A 26,587-nucleotide genomic window follows, 5' to 3' on the forward strand; every position below is an offset into this window, starting at 1 on the left:
GGCTCCGGCCCAAGCGGGGCTCTGCTCCCCCAGCTGTGCCACCTAGACCACATGCCACTGAAGCACAGAAATCACTTTGCAGATCGTGATGATCCCTGTGGCGGCTTCTCTGCGGTCCTCGTGTTTCTCTGCGACATTCAGGCATCCACTGAGGATCAGAAGCTTCCTGGGCGAATTTGATCCGTCCCATTCTGTGCCCCTGGATCTCCCACCTCCCTACTCCCACCTCCTTACTCCTAGCTCCTAATATGAGTAAGTGAGGCCTCCGTGTTCAGTATATTCTCAGAGCCGCCCTGATGGGGAGGTTACTTTAAAAGGCAAGTGTGACACGCAGACTCTGTGGGAGCCACGAGTTTGTGGCTGCTCACGCCCGACCCGCCGTGTGACAGCCTTGGGGGCGTGCCAGCCGCTCTGTGCATCGCCGGGGACTTGGCGAGGCGGCCTGCCGTCTCACGCTGGGCTGCGTGTAACTCGCGGTCGTCTCCGGCCCCGGCCCGCTCGGAACACGTTGGCCACGCCGCACGCATGATTAAACGCAGTCTGTTTTCGGAGCGGAGAGGGAGAGAGGCTCTCTCAGGAAGGTAACGCTATCTGCAGCCCCCGAGTGACACTTGTGACAGCTGTGACCTGGGCGGCTTTGTTTCTTGCCCCCTCTTTACCCTGGATACGTAACCTATACCCCCTCCCGGCTGTTCAGCTCCTTTGCTGATGTGCACGTAAAACAGACCCAATCACTCTGACAGGGCACATTTTATGTTGGAAAGGGCAGTTTACCTGTACATGTATCTCATATGTCCATCCATCCATTTTCCATACCTGCTCATCTGGAGTGGTGGAGGAAATTGAATTGAATTGAATTGAATTGAATTGAAGGGGTCTCCCTGCAGGGGCAGGGGTAGGGGGGGATCAATAAATCGTTCCAAATCTTGCATAATCGTCTATTATGAAAAGAGGCACTGAGTAAAATTTGTCTGTTTTATTTGGAGAAATAGATGGTCTTGTACGGATGATCTGAAACCTAGGCGTGCATTTCTGTCCATTGGCAGATACAGCTGGGTTACTTTTTCCTTCAGTGGGCTGTGTTCAGAGGAGCAGAGTGATCTGCTGTTGCCACATCCTGTCAGAGGTGACCTGTGCAGTAAGAGCCATATGCATGTGAGTAACTTGTGAGTTGAGCAAGAGTGCGGACAGACCTCACTGCATTCCGCTTGTTGCTCCTTTTGGTTCTTCCACACTCTGTCGTTTAAACCCAACGGAGAGTTCAGGAAGTTCTCTAGTTCGTGACGTGCACCTCAGCACCCTGGTGTCAGATCTGAGGTCCAGATGCACGATAGCCTCTGGTGTCATTCCTATCTGCCAGCTCCGCTTGGCGTTATCGGAAATGAATAAGCGCATCGGAGTCAACGGACACTTCCAAAGATGGCAGCTTAATTATTATAATTAGCATGGAGGTGGGAGGATAGCGAGGCACAGGGGCTGAGGATGTGAACCAGCGCCAGAGAGATGTGCCGCAGTGCATGCGAGCCCCCGCTGGGCGCCGCCATGCCGCATGTGAGCGGCTTCATGCACACGCCAGAGAGTCACAGCACGACTGCCTTGGCTGTGGTCTGCCGGCAGTCGCATCCAGCCGCGCCAGTAATGACCGCATCAGTTATGGTGCTCCCCTCCGTATTTGTAACGTGTCACAGTTCTGCTCAAGAGACTGAACGCCGAAGCTGATCCGGCTTCTTGTGTCAGGAAAGAAGGCGGGATGAGCTTGCCGCAAGCGCTAGCGAGAAAAATACATATGGTGGAGAATAGACCCGGCATCATAAGACACCTTCAAGGTCACATTGTCCTTGGGAATGAAGCATTTTAACTAGGTGAAGATTGACCTGGCGTCGGACTTGGTGAGAAATCCTGAAAACACAAATAATAATAATAAAAAAGATAATTTCACATGCACTGCTGTTTAAGTAGGTGGTGAATAAGTTCAATGCAGTTAATATTTGTCTGGTTAAAATGTCTGCATCGGTGTACGTTAGTAATGGCAGAAAGGCTCTGGTTATGGGCAGGGACTGCGTGACCTGGTGGGTTTTACACGGTCGAGGTCATTGAAGGAGCCGTGTGACGCCGCTGTCAGTTAACTACCAAAAAAACGATTATTCGTATATCTCAAATAAATTAACTAATTAACAGGATTTATTAATGGTGTCAGTGTTTTTGACTTCGCCGGCATGCACTCAGCATGTATACTGGTATTTGATGACTGCGTCCTGGCTTCCCGTGTATTTCTGAATGAAATCTCCTGTGTCCTTTCCCTCTTCTTTCTCTAAACGTAGATCTTGGATTATGGGTCACGTGGGAGTCGCCGTCTGTCGGTTTCTCTGTTTCCGGCGTCTGCACTCTCGTATGCACAGAGAAGCCTGTGCTGAGTATTCAAAGTGTTGAAAGCGCTAATTCATTTTGGCCCCCCGCATTGTGGCCCCGTCCCTCCTGGGGAGCCCCATTCATTGGCGGGATGTAAAGGGGCACGAAAATGAGGTGTGATCACGCAGTCTGCCTCCAGTGAATTACACTCACACTGTCATCAAACATATTCATTTTTGTGGGGTTTGCTGGCAGAACGCCTAAGTTGTGCTACGAGAGCAGTCTTGCGTAGTGCTGTTCTTCAGGTGACGTGTGACACTGTCACTGTGTGTGAGGTGGCAGAAGTGAAAGCGCCACCCCTTGGCAGTTCACAGCGTTATTTTAGTTTTTATTTGTTTGTTTGTTTGTTTTACCACTATGCTTTGTAACAAGCTTTTGAATCAGCTTTAGATTGTGAATATTTAAGTTCTCTAGTAAAGGCTGTCCTTGATGAGTACAGTCCCAGCCAATCCCACGCTCTTGATGAGTACAGTCCCAGCCAATCCCACGCTCTTGATGAGTGCAGTCTCAGCCAATCCCACGCTCTTGATGAGTACAGTCCCAGCCAATCTCACCCTCTTGATGAGTGCAGTCTCAGCCAATCCCAGGCTCTTGATGAGTACAGTCCCATCCTATCCCCAGGTCTAGGTGAGTACAGTCCCAGCCAATCCCCCACTTATGAAACACCGAGCCCCAGAGCATTTCCTCAAATGATGTGGTGTCCTTAAGTTCATCATAAAATTGCGGTCAACACCTTGTCCGCAAAGCCATCATAATACCCCTGAGTCAGCTGGGCCCAGCCCTGCGAAACAGATTCAAACTCAGCCATAATAGGAAAATGAAGCGTGTGTGAAACTGCAAGTGCTCAACATCTCAGAACAAACAGGCAGCAGATTGTATTTTGTGTTAAATGAGGACTGACAGCTAGAGCGTTGCAGCGGTTTGCAGGATGACATCAGACCGGGATCAACCAGTAGGAATTCGGTTTAGTCTCCAGCTTTGCTGTGCTCGGAGATCTGGGAGCACATCTGAGTGGGATCCCGGGGGGGTTCTCAAAGGGCGCGTGGGTCCGGGTGTACCTGAATGGACAGGGGCCCGGGGAGTTACCACAGTGTCAGTTTTAAGAGAATGAGCGTTTGATAGCGATCAGCTGCTCTGTTAATCCTGTTTGCATACATTTGTGAATGTCCCAGTGGTTTTCCTACCATACCGTAAAATGTTATCCTTCAGTGAAGATGACAGCCAAGAAAGGCGACGTATTAATCAGATTCCCTGAATGAATATGCAGAGGATAAGGGCCGTTTGCGTTGCTCCTCGGGGTTTCGGCGTGAGGTTTCCCTGCGAGGTGACCGAGGCTTTGCTCCCTCCTGGATGATGGCACAGAAAGCCTGATTCTGGTCATCTTTTTCTTTCCCTACAACAGTATTTTTTTTTCAAATAATCATATCACTGTTATTGAAACAGCAACAAACAGGCTTAATGTAATCCAGTTGTTGCATCGATGTTGTCGGAAGAGCTATTAAATTAATTTCTTGTAGACTGATTCCTATCCATGTGTCATTTGTAAACTCCCAAATACTGGAATAATATTAAAGCTGGTAGAGTTGGTACAGCAATTATCACCTATGAGTACGTTGTATGTCATCTATCTGGATACCTGTTGCATGCAGAATACTTTTCTTTTGCCTTCAGCCCCAGACAGCATCTATTCTCTAACAACTTAAGTTTTTATATTGTTGTTCCCCTGCAGTATTTTACATTTTTACTCATTTATCTTGGACTATTATTCAAAGCAACTTACAGTAGAGGGATGGGTTACAATTTATGTGTGCTCTGTGGGATTCGAACCCATCATAAACTATCTGCCTAAATGCAAACTCAGGCTTCCCTGTAGGAGCTCAGATGGATGAGGAGGGCTGAAGAGGAGGTCTTTTGGGGCTCGTCGAGGACACCAGGTCCACCACAGCTTCTGCCAGGTCTCTGGTGCGCTTGTGCAGACAAGCCTGAAAAATGATCTTGTTGCCAAGCAGCAGGTAAACGGTGGCCGTCGCGGCGGCACCGATTGTGGATGCTTGTCAGTCTCTATGTGTCTGTGAACCAGAGCTACAGGTAGAACTGTGTACGTGTGAAATGTACAGAAAGGTGGTGTTCACGCTGGAGGGTGGCACGTATGGTCTTAGCACGCACTCTCTTATTCCACTGTTAATCAGGCGGCACCTGAGCACAGGGAATGGAAAAACAGGTTAACATGTATTGTCTTCTTGTAGAGGAACTGAATCACCACTGATCATATGAGATATTCAGGATCTGCTCGTTGTTTGAATACAAATTAGAAGCTGTAGCTAGTGCCATTCCTGCCAAAATGTTTAGTGTTTTTTTCTGCGCAGTTTAATTATCAAGGTGCATAAACTACACGGTGTAGTGATAAAGAAGGAGAAGAATGAGCCGTGTAATCAGCCAGTCACCTCAGTGCTGGGAGTGGCCAAAATTCAGCCTGAACCCCCCCCCCCAAACTATATCAGTGAAAGTACAGTATGCATCTGAGATTACTGTGTGTGTGATGCAGTGTGGCACCAGATCTGTTAGTAAATGCCTCTTCAGCGTGACTGCACACCCTGTGGGACCATCTCAAGCAGAGCTTTGTGTCTAAGTTGGTTAAAAGGTTCCCTATAATCAGAAGAAGATTTGACTATTAGTTCAAGCAAGCATGCTGTCGTTTGTTTCATTATGGCTTTCATGAAAACCGTCTGTGTCTCAGCTGAGTTTGCAGTGCAGGGCAGGGACGTGCGTTATTGTCTGCTGGCTGTCTGTGAAGTTCCCTTTGAGGGAGTGTGTGCATAGCTGCGTGTGTCTTTGTGTGTAACTGTATGTGAGAATCTGTGGGATAAGCCTGAGCGTTTGTGTGTTTGTGTGTTTGTGCGCGTCTAACTCTGTGTATATATGTGTGTTGCCAGGAGCTCTGGCGTGTGGGATGAGTGGCACAGACCCAGCCTACGCAATGACTCAGGGGCCCCGGGAAGACTGGTGAGGACAGTCTGTCATGACAGGAAACAGGCCACACTCGGTGGAATGGACATTGGGTGCAGGCGTCATGTTCAGGGGGGCCTGAAGGTGGCGCCTCCTGCTGTGTTTGGCGGAGATGCTGTGGTCTCCTCAGTGGATGCTCTGACGCTTCAGCTGAATTCCCAGCGATTTTGATAACACTAGTAGGGTACTTAATATGCAGGGAGAATAAAGCTGGTTGGTGACTCTTTGAGCAGCCGGCTTGCTGATTGGTTACTCTGGCTTCCATATGGAGTTAGTGATGAGTTAGTAAGTTGACTAAAGTCGACGGAATAAGAAGCCTTTTCTGGCAGGAGAGGGGACCATCGAGTCTCACTTGTACATGGGAGATAGACCAGGCTGAGGTTGCACTGACTCCAAACAGAGTAAGCGTGGTGGGGGGGGGAGGACTCCCCCAGAGACGAGTGAATGCCGCACGCCGACTGGTCTGGCCAGGCAGCGTGTGAACACATCGCAGAGCCCGTTATATCACTCTTCTCCCCAGAGAGCACTCTGTACTCTCATTAGCCGAGCCGCTGATCTTTTTATTAGCTCCTCAGTTTAATTAGTCCTTTAACCCGACTCACGTGTCACATCTCTGTAATCTGCTCTGATCCTTATACTACCAAAGCCCATATGTCAGACAAGGCGGCGTTTAGTGGCTGTTTGCAAACCGTCTGCCGGGATCTAGGCTTACACCACTGAGCGACCATAAATGTTTATCATCCAGCAGAGAAGATTGTGCTGAAACATACATTTGACATTTTTACTGTAATTTCATAGTTTAGATATTTCTGTTGTTCTGTGAAAAGATGTATTTGCCAATTTTATTTTCATATATTGCTTATGACTTGTAAAATTATTTCTTTGTTCCATGGTGAGAATATAGGCTCGGTGTCTGGAAGATGTGGAAACCACTGTTAGGTAATATCGTTTATAGCGCCTTCATTGCATTGCATACATTTGGCAAGACTACCCCCCCCCCCCCCACCGTTGTCATTCTTTGGGTGTAGCGCACCATGTCCTTCTCTATTGCCTCCGCACGTACCTGTAAATATACACGTACCCGTAAATCTGACTTGCGTAAATCCGAACTTACGAAAAAATACCGAGTTTCATAGTTTACGGAAGCGCTAATTAAAAAAAGGCGACATTACAATGAAAATACATTTAAACTTAATCTTTTGTCATGTATTTAATATGTGTGTTTGGCATGCATTATTAGTATACTTTGGCTTGTATGTTTTGAATGACATAGGAAGATAAATCCGATTTACGTAAAGCTTGACTGAGGTAAACGTTTGTGGAACGTATTACTTCAGTCGAGAACTACCTATATATAAATACATATATGTTGTTGACGTTGAGACTTTATGACTAATCTTAATATTATGATCGCACGAGTTTATACAATATCTAAACGTTTCATGTGTGGCATCGTAGAAAGATTTCTGTTGGAAAGCCGTTTTCAGATGCATTCGGGACCAGCAGTTAGGTCTGTCTAGGTAACTGGGCTGAAATCCTAGTTTCATCGTTTAATTTACGGTTTCCGGGCCTCAGCACCACGGACAGCGCCTGTCATACACCAGCCTCGCAATTTCACATGCATTCCTGCTTTTTAATGCATTTTTAACAGGCGATTAATGTGTAAAATGTTAAAGATAATTGCCTTTACTTATTCGGATGAGCGGATGTAGATTTTTTTTCCGTCGTTGTTGACCGTACAGATTCAAGAGGTGAAAAGAAGCTTCATACACAAACTGAGAAAGAGTTACTCCCTGCCATTGGTCCTAATTAATTACCGCACCCCGAAGCAGACGGCCATCCCGTAATTGGTGGCGTTAGATCAACCTATGGCATGTTTGATGCAGTTATTGGTGCAGTCATCCAAAGGACACCGTTTCCCTGCCTCTGTCCCGCTCCGCCGTATGTATAAACGCTGTTGAGGTGCGTCCTTGTGTTTGACATGAAAGTATGTCAGTCCGGGTAAACGCTGGATCCCCAGGCCTGCGCGGCTTTCTCAGGATACGCCTTTAAATGGCGTGCATGGTACTAAAGAGAGGGCGGACCGCGCTGGCCGTGTGTGAAAATCCCGTGATTGCCCGTCAGGCGCGCCGAGCCGAGCCCAGCCCAGCCCAGCGCTCTCTGTGATGCGCGGCTGTACGCGGAGACCGACGCCGCTCCGCTCTGAGACCCGCAGCGCTGCTCAGGACCTTCGCGCTCATCGCTGGTTTTAAACGTGGACCCAAAGCGACAAAACATGCCATAGGAAAGTGAATGTGGATTATCGTGCTTTTGGATACCTTTGCTGTAACTGAGGTCAGTCTCGTTTTAAACCGCACTGTCTAGCAGCGAGCATTCCGCTATTATTCCAACTTAAATAAAAGTTGAAATGTAGCATAAACGCTGAGAGATTGAGGAGTTTTGAGGAGCTCTTTTTGATTTTGGTTCTTGCGTATTTATGCACAACCGAAAAATTAAAAGCATTTCCTTAAAATTCAAGGAAAAAATGTCGTTGCAATTACAGACGGATTTTATTAACCTAATAGGCTATTACAGTTTTAAATATTAGAAATTCAGAAATGTATTGTCTCGACGAATTTTTTTTCTTTACACGGTGATTCTCTTTTGATTCTCTTTTTTTCCCCTGTAGTATTTTGGTAGTTTAAATGGATACAATTCCTGAGCCAAACTGGATAACTTTCGTGTGCTTAAATATACGCATAAAATCGTATTGTATTCGTGTGCGCTGTAATAATTTAGAGACTTCCATTTTAGTAAATCCAAAATGGGATGTGTTACGGAATTATCTCTCTAAACGAGGGGCTTGATAACAGACCATTGCTGGTCCGTAGGAATCATATAACGTCCAAAACGGAGCCCGATAAATAATACATGGGAGCTGGCCGCTGCTCCCAGCTCGCCGCCGCGCACAACACGCCTCCGATCCGCCGAACACAGTAACGGGAGAGAGGAACCAGCTTTCGCTTGTCACTCCCGCTTATCTTACCCCACTGGACGTTTTCAGGAGAAACACGATCTACATTTTAAAAGACATTTAAATTCACCATATATTTTTTTCCATCACCACTATCTGCTTTCTACTGATAAGATCCCAGCGAATTTTAATCAAGAGCTTGACCCTAATGTTACAAACTGAATACGGCGCATGAAGCACAGCGTAGATTTGAGGAGCTCGTCTTCAATAACACTTATTTAGGGTTCCTTTTATTTTAAAGGCTGGTTTTATCTGCCGTCTCAAGCTTAAAAACACTGTTTTAAAACACTTTGCCCGAATTGTAAAATCATTTAGTCGTTATTAATAATCTGGTTGCGAAAGTGAAAAGACAAGCCGTTTTAAATATTTCGTTACACGCGTATTTAGAAGGCTGGGTGGATATTCAAAGTGTTTAAATCCATCACTTAAAATCTGCAAATTTTTTCGTCGAGGTGAAAATTTAACATAGATTTATAAGAAAATGTGGCCTGGATAGATTACACCTGATTTCACGTAATAGAAAATTAAACGACGTTTTTACGAGACAGAATGTCCCAGTGGGACGTGACGATCGCAGGAGTGACCGAGCTAGGTGACAGATGTACATTTTCTGGATTATGAAATGGAATATGATGCGTGCTTTTAAAATGCTTCATCCGAATAACACACATACACAAACACGCATTCAGTGTTGTCAATAATATTCTACTCCACACATTCTCGTTTTTCAGGAATTTTTCATTGAAATTGTAATTCCAATGCTGTTCATTTAATGTATTTTCTAGAAGCTGAATTAATACTTACTGTTATAGCCTATACTAATGATTTTCTAGAATATAATTTTAATAATGAGAATATGTCCTTCTCCAAATTAACAATACATTTTTTCCCGCAGTGTCATATAGGTTTGAATCAGACAATTTAGCCCCTGTTAAATAAAATGTTTGTTTCTGTCCATTTTCATCTATGCTGTTAGCTCAAAAATTACGGCAAAAATACAGGGTTCGTTTGGATTTAATTGTAATTTAACGCACTGAAGGTTTTACTGCTTTTCAGAGCCGTAGCCTTTCCGCCTCGCTGACTGCTGTTGTGTAATTCTGTACTCTACAAATAAGCAGTCTACAAACATTTATTGCTGTATAATCGAAATTTTAAACGTTATGAAATATGTATTACCTTAAAATTAATTTACACTGTGTTAGGCCTAAGGTTTTTGAATGTTTTAAATCTTCCTTACATAGGTAAAACTAAATATCAGTTTACAGAATTAATGTGGCACTATGTCCGCAAAATGTGCGTTTAAAATAAAATATGAGAGAGTAAATTACGAAATGTATTAGTTTGAAGGCTGTATTTTACGAATGTAAGCAGACGAGAACTGTGGTTTGAAAATGTTTAAATCTTAGGTTTATTAACTATAATTACAGTCAGGTTTATAATATATGTAGCTAACAGCTCAGAGGTCCTAATTTTTTTCTTGTAAACCTACAGTGGTTAAATTTTTTTCGTTATGATACAGCACAAATAACCAAGAAATAATTGACGCCTTATTTAAATTCGAAAACGAACGCGTTTTATCCTTCATGAAAACAGGCACGCCTATTAGTAAAATACACTGGCGTTCTTGAACGTTTTCGTTCGTACAAGAAATATATTTTTGTAGTTCGTAAAATATTTTGCCTAGCATAGTGTAAGTATCGCATCAAGCAAGAACAAATAATGTATACCGTTTAGGGGTCAAACGAAAAACAAGTACAAATATTATATATATATATATATATATATATATATATATATATATATATATATATATATATAGATATGAATGGTATATATTACATAGTGCATTTTGGTAGAGATGTTGATAAAGAGGCACAACGAAATCATCGCTACGAACAGATATAAGTATATATAAATGATCGTTTAAATTTAAATTAACTACCACGGCGCATGGAATGCAGACGAAAAAACCCGTACTCTTAGGAATTTAACATATTTAATTATCTGGTCTCCCAACAGATTTTCATTTGCAGAATAATACATTTCCTTATCAGAGCTCAGTTCCAAGTGCAGTTATTCGAATATTTTAGCAAATTGTGTTTTTCCATCCGCTTTATTTTGCAGCTGTTGACTGCAACTCCGGTCGTGTGCATTTTTAGTGTTTGTAATAACGTTTTTATTACTATGATGGTGTATGTGGTGTAAAACGTTAAAAACGCGTGTTTTGAGGAGGGTGCTGTCTGCTCGGCTGGTCTCCCCTGCAGTGCCCACTGGAATCCGTCGCTTTGCTGGGGGGTGGGGCAGGCAAGGCTGGATTTTTTTCGCCGTTCTTCTGAGCACGGCTCGCCTCTGCAGGTTGGGCCGGCACCGCAAAGTAATGACGTCACGCGCTGGGGCCGCTCGACGCCTGTGTTTTGGGGACATTTTAGCGGCGTACTTCTCCTGCGGTTTGCGGTGGCAGTGCGAGCCGCTCTTGGGGACATTTTGTGGCGTGACTGTCTTTGCGGGCCAGACGGCATGTAATTTAGGCACCTCAGCGAAACCGCGGCTCTGTACGCCCGGTAATTCGTCGGGCCAGCTGCAGACTCTCCTCCTTAATATGTGTGTCACATTTCACAGCGGGCTCTTCCCGCCTTTGTTACGGTCGGGATCCAGATTTGCGGTCTCCTCTGCTGCGCAGTGTGGTGCTGGGCACAGGCCCTGGTCCAGCTTAGCCTCTTAACCTTTCTGTCGGTTTCCCCTTTCGCCAGGGCCGATTCCAGGCATGGGCAAAGTAGGCAGCTGCTTAGGGCCCAATCAGAATACGACCCCAGAAAAAAAAAACCATGGAAAAGAATATATATACATGGCTCGCTCTAGCTGTACGAAGAATCGGCCTAGGGCCCTTGAGTTACCTGCGTTGCGGAGGAAATGAAATGATCATCAGTTTTGTTGTAAGGGGGCTTTGCAAGTAAAGCTTCGCCTGAGGCGCCTGATAAGATAGATCCAGCCCTGCCTGTCACTCTGGGTAAAACATTAGATGGAGGTGAGGTGCCGGGTGCCTGTTACTGGAGCTCAGCAGGCCTCCGCTCATGTTCAGTGAGCTCTGCAGGGCTGCAGGCCCGCCTTTCTGCGGATGCTCTGGTGTATCCATGGGCCCATTGTCTCAGGACCTGCCTGTTAGGTTTCTCTGTATCATATTACTGTTGGGCTATGAAATAGGAGAACCTACATTGTGGGGCTTCTTCCAGAGGGAAGGCGGGTGGCGGTAAGCCGGCCTCCTCCCCAAAAGCCAATATTCAATTTGAAGTGTCAACAGTGGTTTTAGGTCCCAGCGCAAACATGAATTCATGAATATTATCTGCTCATTTAGGGCCGTGTTGATTTGGAAACCTTTCTGAAGGCAGATATGTAAATGGTGCTGATTTCCTGTGTTCCCGTCCTTAAATATTTGCATTGCGCCTTGTGGTTCATGGAGGTGGAATGGGTCACATTTGTCACAAGTCAGTTTAATATGGTTAAGGTCATGTTATAAATTGGTCTGTCAGTCTGCAACACGGCAAACTCTGTGCTGTATTGATGGGCAAATAGATCAGGTGGCGGATTTTGTACGCCGTTACACATTGTAACTGAATGTCTGAAGAATCACCAGATAAACATTTTAGTAACAGCTATGCCAATATTGTGTCAATGCGTATGGTCCATCCATATAACGGAAAAAAAAAGTCAATAGAAATCAGCAAATTAGGTACTGTAGAGTTTCATTGCCATTTTAAACGAACAAATACTCAATACTATGAAAAAATATGATGTTAATTTCAGCATTTTTATATTGGTTATAAATGTGCATAAGGTTAGAGAACGCTGGCTGCAGGTGGGGGTGTGATAATGATTTTATTGTTGCTGTCATGTTTAAGCTGTTGCTTTTCTGGTATGTTCTCCCTTGAGGACCTCACTGTCTGTACAGTAGGACTGGGGTAGTCATGCTTCACACACATAATGAGGGAGACTTTCCCTGGACAGGCGGCCATGCATCTGGTCACTGTGTTTTATTTTTCAGTGCATATCCAGCAGAAAAGCTTTAATTTCCCATCATCAGATAAAGACAGGCACTGCACTATTGATTGATAGCTGGGACAGCCATGAGAATAATGTGGGTAATTTACACAGGAGATGACCGATAACACACAAGAACCTTCTGAGAAAATATCTGGAAACTTTTAATTAGATTTTGATACCGACAACTTTAACTGTTTATTACAGGAAAAATTTGGATGTGCGTTTTGTTGTCTGCCTGATCTTCCACTTCACTGTGTCTGGAGATTTCTGGAACTCTCATCTAAAAAAATATCCACCATAGCTGGACGATCGCCCTCCTGGTGTAAGGAGAGGGGCTTTTCCTGACATTAGCTTGCAGCAATTTCAGAACTTGGCCAATCACAAGTAGTAATGTTGGGTCTGTAACTTTTTCTCCTTTGTTTCCCATAGTAACGGGATTTAAAGGACATCGTGTCAGTCCGATGGACTGAGGCACCCTGAGGCCAGTATGAGGAACGCCGTGATGCCGACGACAGCCCGAAGACCCGCCTCTACGGGATGTGGCCTGGCACTTTTCTGTAGCCTCGGCCGTGCAGCCTGAAGAGCAGGGGAGCCCAGGGCGGGCGGGCTGGAGCACTGCATCTCTCCATGGCCTTAGCTCTGCCACGTGTCTCCCTTCCACCATTCTGCTCCAGCTGAAGACTTCTCTCATCAGATCTTATTAGCGACATATTTCCGTGTGCGTGCCGTGGGATGAACATGGGATCTATCACTCTGTGAGCCAAAGCAAATTCAATGGTATCTTACTGTTAAGGATCATAGCTCCCCACACCTACCGGTGCAACCTACAATGAGTTCCCTCTGCTGTTGGGTCACAGTGCAGCTGCTGCTCAGTACTTTGCTAGGCCTGTGTTCCAGCCTGGAGTTTACAGGGGTCCCGGACCAGTGGGCCCGCTACTTGCGCTGGGACGCCAGCACCAGAAGTGACCTGAGCTTTCAGTTCAAGACGGACCTGTCCACTGCCCTGCTGCTGTACTTTGACGACGGTGGCTACTGTGACTTCTTGCAGCTCATGGTGGTGGACGGCAAGCTGCAGTTGCGCTTCAGCATCGACTGCGCCGAGGCCACCATAGTCTCCAGCAAACGCGTCAACGACAGCAACTGGCACTTTGCCACGCTCAGCAGGTACAATCTGCGGACCGTCCTGGGGCTGGACAGCGAGACCAAAGTGGCTGAGGTGCGGCCGCAGAGGCAGTACATGAAAATCGTCAGCGACCTCTTCCTGGGGGGCGTCCCGCAGGACATCCGCCCGTCTGCCCTGACGCTGCCCCTCGTGAAGGACCAGCCACCATTCAGGGGACTTATCACAGACCTGAAGTATGGCACCCAGGGCCCGAGACTCCTCAGTAGTCAGAAAGTAGGGCTGGACATGGAAGGCCTCTGCTCGGTGAACCCCTGTGAGAACGGAGGCAGCTGCTCGTTGGTAGATGGGGAGCCGCTGTGCGATTGCTCAAAAACCGAGTATATTGGGCGCTTCTGCGACCAAGGTGAAGTGTTGAACCCAGAAGTGTGTGTACAACCTGGAGGCTTCTCATGAGTGTGATGGCCGTGTCCCCATGTCCCATCTGTCCTTCTGTCTCCCCTGTCCCCATCGCTATCTATCTCTGTCTCTCTCTCTCTCTGCTTTCTATTTTTCTGCCATTGTTTCCATCTCTTTGGAGATATATTCTCCCCTTTTCCTGACTTGGACTCTGCATTCCATGTCGTTCTTGCCCCCATCTCTCCCCTCACCCTCGTCTCTCTCGTGTCTCAATTTCTCTGCTTTTCCTGTCTCTTTCTCCTCTGTATTGGTCTCTTGCCCTATCATTCTGTTTTCCGTCTCTTTCTCCTCCATCCCTGTTTCTTTCCCTGTTTCTCTCGCCTCTTTCTCCAGTGCCCATCTCATCTTCTCTCCCCGTCCCTGTCTCTCTCTGTCCCCCACCACTGTCTCTTCACTGTCCCCTTTTCCTGTCTTTCTCCAATGCCCATCCCTCCTTCTTTCCCTCATCCCTTTCGCTCCCTCTCTCTCCCCCACCCCATCTCTCTATCCCCTGCTCCTCTTCACTATCCCCTTTCCCTGTCTTTTTCTCCACCATTACTGCCTTTCCTCATTTCCATGTCCTCCTCTCTCTCTTTCTTCTCGTCCTCTAGTTAGCCTCCCTTTTCCCTTTACTCTCCCCATTTTTCCATTTCTAGCTGCCGCACTTTCTCACCATTACTCATCAGTCTTTGCCTCTCTTTTCCCTCAAGTTCTCTTTCTCCTCTTTCTGGAGCCTCACTGGCTACACCTTGTTCCTGTGTGTGGACAAGACACTATTGTTTGCAGTAAAGTTCCTAATTTTTATCAGAGATCAACAGTCTTTGACCTGACGTTGATGTGATAACTTGGTACATTTATTCTTCATCGCATTAAATGTTGCATTTCCAGCACCCGCATTTCATGGCTGAAGTTCTGCTAACGTTATTTTGTGATCACTTGTTGCATGTTCATTGCTTATTGGGTTTGTGCTGACACAAAATGGCGTGTCGTGGAAATATGGCCCTTTTAGTGCCCCTCTCAACAATATTGTATCCACAGTAAACTCTTGTCAATAGCAATGCAGCATTGTGATGAGTGCTGAATAACCCCTCATCATTCCTGCATGTGTGTCGCTGTAATAACCTGCGGGACTGCAGTAGAGATATAGCAACTGTCAGCCGTAGGAGGCTGCTGCTGGCCCCCAGTCCCTCTGGTGTTCGCTGTTCTGTCTCTTTAAGAGACCCCTGTCTGACTCACTAAAACATAGCATACAAGTTAAAGTTGTGACTTTCCATTCTCATTCTAGACGATTCATTAGGAACACAGGATCGCTACATTTATTAAGCTATTTCAAAGATATTTCACAGATATTTTGTTGAAGAGGTGAAATCACGGCTTTCATCGCTGTTTTTATATTCAGAGAGTTTCACAGTATTCAGTTGTTCTGCTTTAAACCATAGTTTTGCTTATTGCTCTGCTGCTGTTGGTTCTCCTTTACTGTTTTTACCCTAGTAATAGTATCTTTCATTATTTAATTAGATGAATCAAAGGAAATATTGCCTATTTTCTTCTCCTAATTGACTGTACTGTTCATTAGTTGCCCAGTACTACTGTCTAAAATTGTACAGTACGAAAGAATGCTAGTCTAGGCTATCCCAGTTATTTCACTATGTTTACAGAGAGAGGGGTTCTGAAGGTTTTTACAAATCCACTGGCATTCATATTCTCTTCTTCATATATTTTTTTAGTTCTACAGTACAAAAATTTGAGACCCACATCTAATCATTTTCACTGCAGACTGGAGTTTCTAACCTAAGCTAAGGTTGTCTGGACCGATAGAGAACATAAAAAAGGGTGAATGGGCTATAAATGGACAAAGAGAAGGAAAGAGTTTGTTATTTCTGAGAATAATCGAGCAATTAGACTGTACCATTGGTGGTTCATTGAGGCAGTTGTATGTTTAGGATGTACTCAAGCTGTTAGGCTGGGCCATTGGTGGTTCATTGAGGAGGTTGTATCTGTAGGATGTACTCAAGCTGTTACGCTGTGTCATTGGTGGTTCATTGAGGTGGTTATATCTGTAGGATGTACTGAGCTGTTAGGCTGTACCATTGGTGGTTCATTGAGGTGGTTATATCTGTAGGATGTACTCAAGCTGTTAGGCTGTACCATTGGTGGTTCATTGAGGAGGTCTTATTTGTAGGATGTACTCAAGCTGTTAGGCTTTACCATTGGTGGTTCATTGAGGTGGTTATATCTGTAGGATGTACTGAGCTGTTAGGCTGTACCATTGGTGGTTCATTGAGGTGCTTGTATCTGTGGGATGTACTGAACTGTTCTTCCATTGGTGGCTCATTGCGGTGATTGTATCTGTGCGATATACTGAGCTGTTAGGCTGTGCCATTGCTGGTTCATTGAGGCAGATGTATCTGTGGAATGTACTGAACTGTTAGGGTCTTCCATTGGTGGTTCATTGAGCCTTTTGTATCAGTAAGAAGCTGCATGTATTGCTTATGCTGTTCTTCTCTGTGGCTGGACATCAGCATACATTTGGGTGGACAGTCATTCCCACCTGATTTATTGCAGTTCTGCTTTTTGTCTGGTTTGCTCGACTCAATCCTGCGGTTTGCTGATAGGGGACTTAAACAAAGCGTAAAAGCATCTTTGATGGGCTTGGCCTCTGAACATGGGTTCTGACAATCCAGGAAAATAACCTTGTTTACGGGGCTCTGGGCAGGCCGTGTAGGTGACTGAGAAACCTGCTCTGCAGCACACAGACACCGTTCCTCGGATACCCGCAGCTGGGGATATAGGCCCAGTGACTGAAAATGTGCAGTAGGCTCCTCGGTGCTCCTACAGTCTCTACATTGATTAATGATGTTAATTGTTGATAATGCCACTGAAGAGAATGATGATAATGAATGCAATTATGAGAGCTGAAAAGCTGCCAAGTTGAGGTACTGCAGTGCCTCCTTCAGACTAAATGCATCCCTGCAGAATGTGTACTATATCTGTAGGGTTTTGATTACACTGCCCAATATCCTGCATATCTCATACTCCAGGGAGAAAAATGTATTGTACCTCAAGATTTTGCTGTTTTAGTTTTGCAGTTGATAATAACCAGTGTAGGTCAGTGAACGAGCTCGGTTCTAACAGTACAGAGAGCAATAAGAGGCTGTTTTTTTTCACATAGTAGGAGCTGCAACAGCCCCATTCCCACTGGCTACGAAACTACATTTGACCAGCGCAGATTAGAATAGCAAATATTTGGCGTCCCAGCTCTGTTTAGTTTGTCAGCCCTTTCGGATCATGTCAGATTTGTGATGAAAGATTGTTGGACTTTCTTTTTTGGCTAGGAATTGTTTACTATGTACTTTTAAGCTAAAATATAAGTTTACTGATTCCCAGGAGGGGGATTTTTGTTGTCCAGAAGCATTACAAAGATAAATCCCAATACAAGAGTCAGTGGATGTAAATAAATAGATTGAAATAAATGACATTGAAATAATGTTATGTTATGGGCATGTCACATCCAGACTGTACAGTCATTTGGATGATAAATGTGCATGGATCTGTGCACAATTCATATGGTCACAGATGAATTAGCGCCAAATTCAGAGTAAGTATGCAGTATTACTGTTGTTCCACTGGGGAATATGGGGAAGTAACTGAGAGTAAGTGAAATTTCCTGGAAGACTAAATTACTTAGCTTTATTGATCTGTTTGCCCATCTGGGAATCTGGCTACCGATGCCTTTCTGTTTCTTTGCAGAAGCCGTTACATAAATGCATAAAGGCAGATGAAAAAGGCAATTAATAGGTGGAAAGGAGATGAGAAGTGTTTAATCAAATGGTGCCTGAGAGCTTGGCCGGCAGAATTAGGGAAACATGGGAGAAGATGTCGTATATGGTGAAGTAATCTTCCCGTAAAACTAGGTCAGAGAAATAGCAGAGAAAATACTTCTGTCCAGATTAAGGAAAGCATGCATTGTAGCCTGTGCTGAAAATTGGTTTCAGTCTGTCGTCAAAAACGGAGAGCCTCAGTGCAGCAGCTGGGGCTTTGTAAGTCCTGCGTGTTCCCCGTGTTGGGAAACATGGCTGACACTGGTTTGGGTGATAGGTATATGGGTGTTACCGGATTTTGTTGTGTTTTCTTAAAATACCATGAACCACCAAAGAGCTCTTCAGAGACACAGATTAAACATACTCCATGACATGTAATGAGAATGAACAACCGTGAGGACATCATGTTCGCCAATCGAGTGCCTCAGCCTGAAAGCTTCAAGACTAAATTAATATCTAATATATCTCCAATTATGGAGTACTAAAAGCATTTAATGGAGTTCGACTTAATTGGGTTCTTGTTAATTTCCTCTGTTAATAGCTGTTTGTGCCAGGACTGATTAAGGAACCTTGCTTGCAAATGCAGTGCAGTTAAGCTGCTTTTTAACTTTGGAGCTCAGAGTAGTTGGGTTCTGCGAGGCAGCTGCCCTTTGGGGTCTGGGCTTCCTAGCTGCCAGTGAACTGGCAGTGCGGGTAAGCAGTGTGCTGAAATACTGAGGCCGGTCTGCAGTGAAGATGACTGATGTGATGTGGTCTGGTGTTATCCTCCTATACAATCCCTTTGCACTGGTACAGCCGGCTATCTGCATCGATGCTCAAGCACGGCGCGTGGCTGCCCACGTCGACTCTTCCCACTACTGTCTTTCCCTGTACTGTTCTGTGTCGTCAGTGTTGGGAGAGTTCCCGTCTGGTTCCCTGACAGTGGAGAGTGGGACAGATGACATGCAGAAAGTTCCCTGCAGGTTGCCTGCGGGCATGCACAGGGCTGGAGCCGCAGCATGCATGATGACAGGTGTGTTAAGTCTTTGCATGATGAGATCCATGCAAAACAGAGCTGGGTGTTTCTAACGTTGGAAATCTTTCCTTCTATTTCTCTCTCTGCTATCATGACAACAGAGGTCAACAGTTTTCCAGGTGAGTGTGACAGTCAGTATTTCTACAATTTTTAAATCACTGGAAAATTAAATCAAGCATTCAGAATGGAAACTTTCATTTATCCAGCAATAATAGAGCCTAAATGTCTTCAGAGTAATGCCGTAGAGCATAAATGCCACATAAGATGGCGGCAGTTTTTGTTTGTTCTTTTTCTGATTCAGAGCAGTAGCATTTTACATTGACATGGGTCACCTGACCGCAAAGCTAACAAAAGATGAGTGCTGTATGATTTCTCTTTTGTTTTTTGGATCACGAACCAGCACAATGTCACAAATAAAATTTAAAATAAATCTGAAGATTAACTGTAAACTATAAATACATTCTGGAAGGGAAGATGATAAACCTCTAGTCGGCGAGCAGGATGGACCTGCCGGGTCACGTGACTAACCCTTACCCCATCCCCCCCCCCCCCCGCCCCGTGTCGGGTGCCATGCTTTGCGTCTCAGTGAAACATGTGATGTCACAGTACCACAGAGTATTGTGCGGTGTGTCCTGAATCCCTCTGTCTCTCTCTCCTTCCTCCAAGGTTTCTCACACATGATGATGGCCGAGCAAGGTATGCTATCCTTCAGGTTCCACGTCCTATCGCTTGTGCTGCCTGCGCTGTGAGTCTTGCTGGCTGCTTCATCTGTCCAAATGCTGCATGGTCTTTCTCAGACTGGGAAGCTTGGCTAACCGTCATCCCCCAAACAGTGATGCTGAAACAGCTTGCGGGCCGCGCATCATGCAGTCAGGTTTGCGGCTGTCCATTGCGCATTCAGACTTGCTGCCCACGCATCGCACAGTCAGGCTTTCTGCCTGCGCATCGCACAGTCAGGCTTTCTGCCTGCGCATCGCACAGTCAGGCTTTCTGCCTGCGCATCGCATAGTCAGGCTTGTGGCCATGCATTACGCATTCAGGCTTATTAGCTGTGCATAGAACAGTCAAGCTGGTGGCTGTGCATAGCACCTGTTAGGCTTGCTACCTTGGTATCACGCATTTAGGCTTTCTAGCTGCGCATCGTACAGTGAGGCTTGTGGCTCTCTATAGCTCAGTCAGGCTTGCTGCCTGCACATCACACAATTAGGCTTGGTGCCCACACATCGTGCATTCAGGCTTGCTAACTGCGCATTGTACAGTCAGGCTTTATGGCTGTGCTTATCACAGTCAGGCTTGCTAACTGCGCATTGTACAGTCAGGCTTTATGGCTGTGCTTATCACAGTCAGGCTTGCTGCCTGCACATCACACAGTCAGGCTTGTGACCATGCATTGCAGAGTCAGTCTTACTGTCTGCGCATAGCGCTGTCAGGCTTGCTAGCTGCGCATTGAACAGTCAGGATTGTAGCTGCGCATGACTTCTTTTACACTGCTTTGTTCACCAGCTGCATAAGGAAACAGCTTGGCTTGATAATGCTTGTGTTATGATTGTTTAGTTTGCCCTCTTTAGGGATAAAAAAATAAAATGTTTGCTGATGATGGATCTTCATATTGATTTAAATACGCAGGCTGCGGGCTGGGATTGACCGGGACCAGAAATGGTTCCGTGTTAATGGATTAAGTGAGTGGGGGGTTGTGCTTCAAACGAGGACGTGTTTACAAACACCTGCACTTTGCTGTCAGTGCCTCTCATGCTCTGTTCCTTCTCAGAAACTCACGATTATCTGTTTTCCTCTCTTCTCTGTCACCTCTCATATACGGATGTCATGCATTCCTCTTTCTGCTGGGATTTCTCCATTTCTATAGCTAAAAAAGGTACAGCTCGTTTTCTTACTATTACTCAAAACGCTTTGCCCACATAGCCCAAACACAGGCTGCTAGTTAATGCTTTTATTGTGTTTGTAATGCTTGTCTCTCTGTATTTAGCACTCTTTCTGGGGGTGGTGCACCGAGGGCGCGGTGATTAAGTGCTAATTAAATGAGCCATAATTGAACGGCACAGACAAAGTGCACGCTGAGTGGTGGCGTGTTAAAAGGCTGCGCCGAGCTCCTCTTCCTGCGCATCTACAGCCTGGCTAACAGCTGCGTCCCTGATGCCGGGACTTTGACTGCGCAGCCCTCGTTTCCTGTTGTGTTGCCGTTAATGGTGCTGGGTGGTCGTTTTCTTTGTGCTGTTTGTCTTCCTCCTCACTGCAGGTGTCTGCATCACACTTTCCGCCTGGTTTTTTTTTTTTTCTTTCATGCATACGTTTTTAAATTCGGATTGATTTCTGTCGCGTGCCGGTGACTCAGCTCCGAGCTGGTTCACGCCAGCGGCCGGCCCGTCCTTACCTCCACGGCCCTTTGCACTGTTGATTGCTTGAGAGCACGGCCGTGTCCACCCAGGCACTGTAAGTCTGTAAGGTCAGCAGGCACCTTGCTGAGGGAGCGGGAAAAACAATCATCATGATGAGCCCCATGGAGAGAGTTATTTTAGAGCTATTAAGTGCCACCCTGGTAGTAATTTCTTGGCTTCCCCCGTGGAGTAAACCCTAGATTTAGCTATGGCCTGGAGGTAGACATGCTCCCTAGAGAATGCACGGAGCTCTCACACCACCTCCGTCTGCTTGGGGGGTGGTCTTCACCCTGTCAGTGTAGACCTGCAGTGCATGGTGTGTCCCACAGGTATGCCCTGGGGTCTCCTGCAAATGCACGTGTGAAGTTTTCCTGCACCAGGGTTGTAGATGTTCAGCACATGCCTGTTGCTACACATCAGGCAGGTGCCAGTATTTTCAGCTCCTGCTTTGCTGGTTGAATGGATTGAATGAGTTGCCCAGGTGTATAAATCCTGGACCGGCTGCATATGCTGACATGCCCAGGAGCCCTGGGTACACGCTGGCATCACAGGCCCCATGCGGCCCATCTGGGTTCCCCCCCCCCCCCTTTAAGGCCCACCAGTGGCAGTGCTGTGAATCCCCGGACATCATGCAGGCTTCTGGTGCTGGATCTTCATTCCTGTGTCTGCCTTGGAGTGAAGCAGGTGGGGCTCAGGCACGTGGTTCGCTGCTGGAGGACCAGGGGATGCCACATGGTCCAGTTCGTTCCCGCCGTTGGGATGCTGACTGTTCACCCCTCTAACACGAAGCGGCCAGCGGCCCCGCTTGAGTCTTTCCCTTTGTTTGTGCGTCTTTCACACCCTGACGTGCGCGATTGGCCGCGTGCGAGCCAGACCGCGGCTGTTTTCACAGGAGCCTCTCATTGTCCTTCAAGGGAGCTGGATTCTGAGATGCGAGCAGGTCAGAAGAAAGACACAGGAAGGCGCGGGGGTTTCCTGCTACCGGCCTTTTCACTGATCTCTAAAGCAGTATTTTCTAGAGCCTGTTCTTACTTCTTCCTGAGTCAGTATCATACCCACAGCAGCCTGAAAGGCATCAGAATCAGAGAGGGAGACCAGAGTGCAGAGAGCAGACCTCCACGAAGGAGAAAGGGGTCGAGGCATGTGGCATGCAGATGAGCTCACATGAGCGCTAATGAATTGTGCAGCTATTATGCAAATTAAATGCTAATTAGCTAATCAGCCTCAGTTCTATTAAGGATGTGCTCTGCTGCTCACCTTGAGAAGACATTGATAATCAATCCCCGATCAGCTGTGACCCGGATATGGCCAGCCAGCATTTAGCTTCCTGCATCCTTCTCGGTAGCACGTTTTTTCACCTTTAATGTCACTTTTTAAAATAAAATTCACCTTATTTGTTGGCAACCTTGCTTGAGGTACATAAACTGTGATGTAAAAAGTTTAATGACAGCGCAGTGGAAAAGGTCAAAGCTGTTCTTTTTCCCAGACAATTTCCCTCCCAGTGGAAGTCGTATATGACAGTTTTTTTTTTTCGCAGTCTGTGAATTTAAGTTTTGTCGCTGTCCAGTAGGTCATGTGAGAGAGACCCTCATCTGTTAAGGTGCAGAGGAGATGCTTTGGGATTTAGAACTGAGTTAATGTTCAGCTGCTGTTCAGAACGTACTTAACACACACAGATAATCCTAAAAGGAGCAAGACAGTGAACCCCTTGATCGGATTCTAAACATTTGTTAAATACACACCTGGCTGGCTCTTTGCGGAAGCCAACTCCTCTTGTGAATGTTTCCGTGCTTCTCAGTACAGTTTTTAAATCCCTTTGATGTCGGCCTTCAGCTCTATAACCCTCTCTCTGATCCTCGTGTTCTTGGCCATTAACGGAGGACCCTCGGCAGGTACGGTGACCCGCGTGCTGCGTGTGTCACCCAGGATCAGATCAGAAGGATGTGGCACAGCGTTGGGGGCTTTTAATGTGCTGTGTAATCCCTGTGTCACCTGTAGTAAACCCGGAGGCCATTTTCTGTCCTCTACTCTTTAAGTCCTGGAATATCCTGTGTTAAGGCCTTGGGCTTTGTTACTCTTGTCCAAACAAACCTTTTTCTGTTTTTTTTCTATACTTTTTCTGATATTAATGAAGGTACATTTGTATTTTAATGCCAGTAGTCATGCAGTACTGTTATGACGGGCAAAGTGACCAGTGACACTTTGGATCTGGCAGTCGAGAACAGCTACCAGTCGCCTGTGAGCTTGTGGTGTAGGGAGCAGGGGTCTCCTCCCAGGCTGTCAGAGCGGGCGGTACTACCGGCCTTCGGCTGGCCCCTCGAATGTTCCTCCAGTCCTAAATGAAATGATACAGGCCGCTTCTCCTGCAGTGGAAAGAAAACCTTCCTTATTGCACTTGTCCTTTGCTGAAGCTGTATTGCAGTGACCGCATTGTTTTTCACTGGATCTCTGCTGGCTGCTTCCACTGTCAGAAAAAAGGGTACAGCCCTTGTACCCTGGTTTTGTTCCTCAAGGTACAAACAACACGAATGTACCACCAATAGTACGAAAATGTTCCTTCATTTCTGTACCTTAAAAGGTACATTTACCTACAGCTGGCGTACAATTGACAGACCCTTGAAGGTACAGCCTCAGTGACAAGTAATTGTTCCCTCAAAGGTACAATTTTGTTTCTGACGGTGTCCAGACTGTGTTTTCCTGTTGCTTGGGAGGGAAATACTGTAAGGGCTCCATTACGGCAGCTTTCATTTTTGGTCTGTTGGCTCCGGAAACACCAAAACTTGAGCCTGTATGAGTTTGGCAGATAATGATAATTAAACGGATGTCTAAATTGAGTTATTTAAGAAGAGCTGTTCAACCAGTCGAGCTAAGACTAAGCTCATTGACAGAATTGCATCACAAAGAGATGCTGCTTGACTCCTAGATAGGGACGCAGAGGTTTAAATCAGCTGAAATGGGCAGTGTGAGAGTTTGCACTGTAACGGCTGAGGTCATTAAGCCGGCGTTATAGACGCAGACCCAGCCTTGGCTTTCCCGGGGGTCTTCGCATTTAAAATGCCTGTTCGTTTGTCCCCCAGCTTATGAATTCCCCTCTATATTAAGTGTCTCATTCTCCCGAGGGAGAGCAGAATTGAAAGAGTCATTTTGATGTTCTCAGAAGGGAGATGGGGCCCGCTGGCCCCCGGGCTGATGTTTATTCAGCAGGAGTCTCGTCGCAGTGGCTTGGAGGCCGTCTGCTGGGTTGCGTGAGCCGTGCCCTGCAGCTACGCATAAACTGCACTGAGCTGGTCTGTCACTGAGGTCAGCTGCAGTGCAGTTGTATGCGAGGAGCTGCAGATCCATTCCTGCAGTGCCTTCCTCTGACATGCAGCCTCATAAATGGTGCCTTCAAGGTTTTTACAGTCACTCTTGCTAAATCCATGCTTTAAACTGATTCTTGCCACATCCTGGCAATTCGGGCTATTTAGTTTGATCTTTTGGCTCATTCATACACCTGAGTTAGGGATAAAAAATGAATTATTTGCATTTATTTGACTTGATAATGGGTAAGGTTTGAGTGGAAGGGTGGTTCTGTTAGCAAGGGGTGGTTCTGTCTGGGAAGGATGGTTCTATTTGAGAGGTGTGGTTCTGTTTGGAAGAATGTTCTTTGGTCTTTATTTTCTGACCGCATTGGTCTATTTTATGTGAAAAGCAGCAAAAAAAAAAGGCTGCTTTGTAGTCAGATTCATCTGGCTCAGTGACATATGTTCAATTAACATTTATTAGCATGCCTAAATTACTGGGTTATTTTCTATTTCTCCTAGAATTTTAATATTATTTCTTAATTTGTCCAATAATGAAACATGTGAATCCTTATCCATAAATGGCCAGATGAATTTTGCCCCCCACCCCCCCCCCCCCAAAAAAAAAAAAAATTTATGCCATGAAGGCCTTTAGTACTACAATAAATGATTCCATTAATAATATTCTCTTGCCATTTATCGTTTTACTATATCACTTACTAAAGAGTTATTCGGTATGGGTAATTGTTTGACAACAGAGGTAAGATTCAGAGGTGATATGTCAAGCTGAGTTATGAAAAGATGTATCCGCGCCAAACAGATTGGGGCCTTGCTCGGTGATGTTGCAGTGGTGTAACATGCCTAGATAACGTCATCGTTGCCGTTCCTTCCTCTTTGAATACCCACACAGCCGTACTAATGGACATTCAGTACTACCATGTTTCATTCCGGTCGGCTGTGTAAGTGTGATATGGGATGATGACGCTAATTTGGTTTCATTAGGGCTTGTGATGGAATCTACCACAATTTGATTGTTAAATGAATTTTTTTGCGTGTAGTATGATAGGAAATATAAATGAAATAGGCTAAATGATTTGGGAACCTGATAAAATGATATTATATAAAGTAATTGTTTGCTCATGAGTTTTACTTACACAAAAATGTTCTGAGGGCAGAACATAAAATCATTGAGAGTGAGATCCAATCAGATTGTAGAGGAGGTGGGTCCAAGCAACTAGAGAAGGTCGGACCAACCAATCAGATGTCTTGGTCCCACCTCCTCTAGTTGCTTGGATTCACCTCCTCTACAATCTGATCCAATCTCTCTGAACCAATCATTTTTCATTCTGCCCTCAGAGCATTTTTGTGTAAGTAAAACTCCCATGAGCTCATTGTTTCAATGATGCTGAAAGTGACAGTTTTTGTAATTTATTGTCCCATTGTTATGCGTTGGCGGCTGGCTGGGAATGAACTCTCAGGGCAAGCCCGTACATCTCTACTGAGCCTTAGATAAGCATCAGTTTTGGATATTAAGTCCTCATTGACCAAGACCAGTACATTTAAAACTTTTACAAAATGACAGTGGTCATTGGTAAATATGAACCTGCCCTTGGTGTTTTCAAACCATATTTTGAATAATTTATCCTTGTCACTGACCAATGTGAGTGAACTGCTCAGCTGCTGAGAGCTGAGAAGGTCTTGTTCCCAGAACCCAGGGCTGGGGTTGCGGTCATCTGAATGTGTATAACATCTGCCCATCTCGGTTGGCTTTCTTTATCAAGATTCAGAGCAGAAATATGTGTAGCATTTGAAGATAAATGTATCCAGCTACCTATTGTTTTGTTCGAATGGGAAACTGACTGATGAGCTTGATGAGTTCAGCTGAACTCTGCTTCACAGTTGAGTAAAGGCTTGATAGGAGTCCTAGGGCTTTGGCATCTTTCCTTAGTTTGCATATAAGAACCTGTCACGTCCCTCTTCTAGGCAGGATAGTAAGCTCATTGACAGCAGAGCCCGCCCCCTTTCGCTAAGCTGCGTGAACCTCCAAAGCTGA

At 45.6% G+C, this 26,587-nt stretch overlaps 1 protein-coding gene across 13 annotated transcripts in view; it reads left to right on the plus strand.

The window, feature by feature from the left end:
- The first annotated feature begins 7,383 nt into the window (after positions 1-7,383).
- Positions 7,384-26,587, plus strand: part of nrxn3a (neurexin 3a) — a 157,565-nt gene continuing 138,361 nt past the window's right edge. For 10 of the 13 annotated variants that reach the window (XR_011982552.1, XR_011982553.1, XR_011982554.1 and 7 more), the window contains exons 1-5: positions 7,384-7,749; positions 12,896-13,992; positions 18,735-18,857; positions 18,962-18,979; positions 19,527-19,556. Coding sequence is in view for 9 of the 13 variants with exons in the window: in XM_023828811.1 (XP_023684579.1) it covers positions 13,296-13,992; positions 18,735-18,857; positions 18,962-18,979; positions 19,527-19,556 (868 nt within the window). In the remaining 4 variants the exon portion in view is untranslated. The remainder of the gene's footprint in view (positions 7,750-12,895; positions 13,993-18,734; positions 18,858-18,961; positions 18,980-19,526; positions 19,557-26,587) is intronic. The other 3 variants (XR_011982555.1, XM_023828816.1, XM_023828823.1) reach the window with 1 other exon arrangement.

This window comes from Paramormyrops kingsleyae, chromosome 14 (assembly GCF_048594095.1).
Source record: "Paramormyrops kingsleyae isolate MSU_618 chromosome 14, PKINGS_0.4, whole genome shotgun sequence".
Classification (NCBI taxonomy): Eukaryota; Metazoa; Chordata; class Actinopteri; order Osteoglossiformes; family Mormyridae; genus Paramormyrops; species Paramormyrops kingsleyae.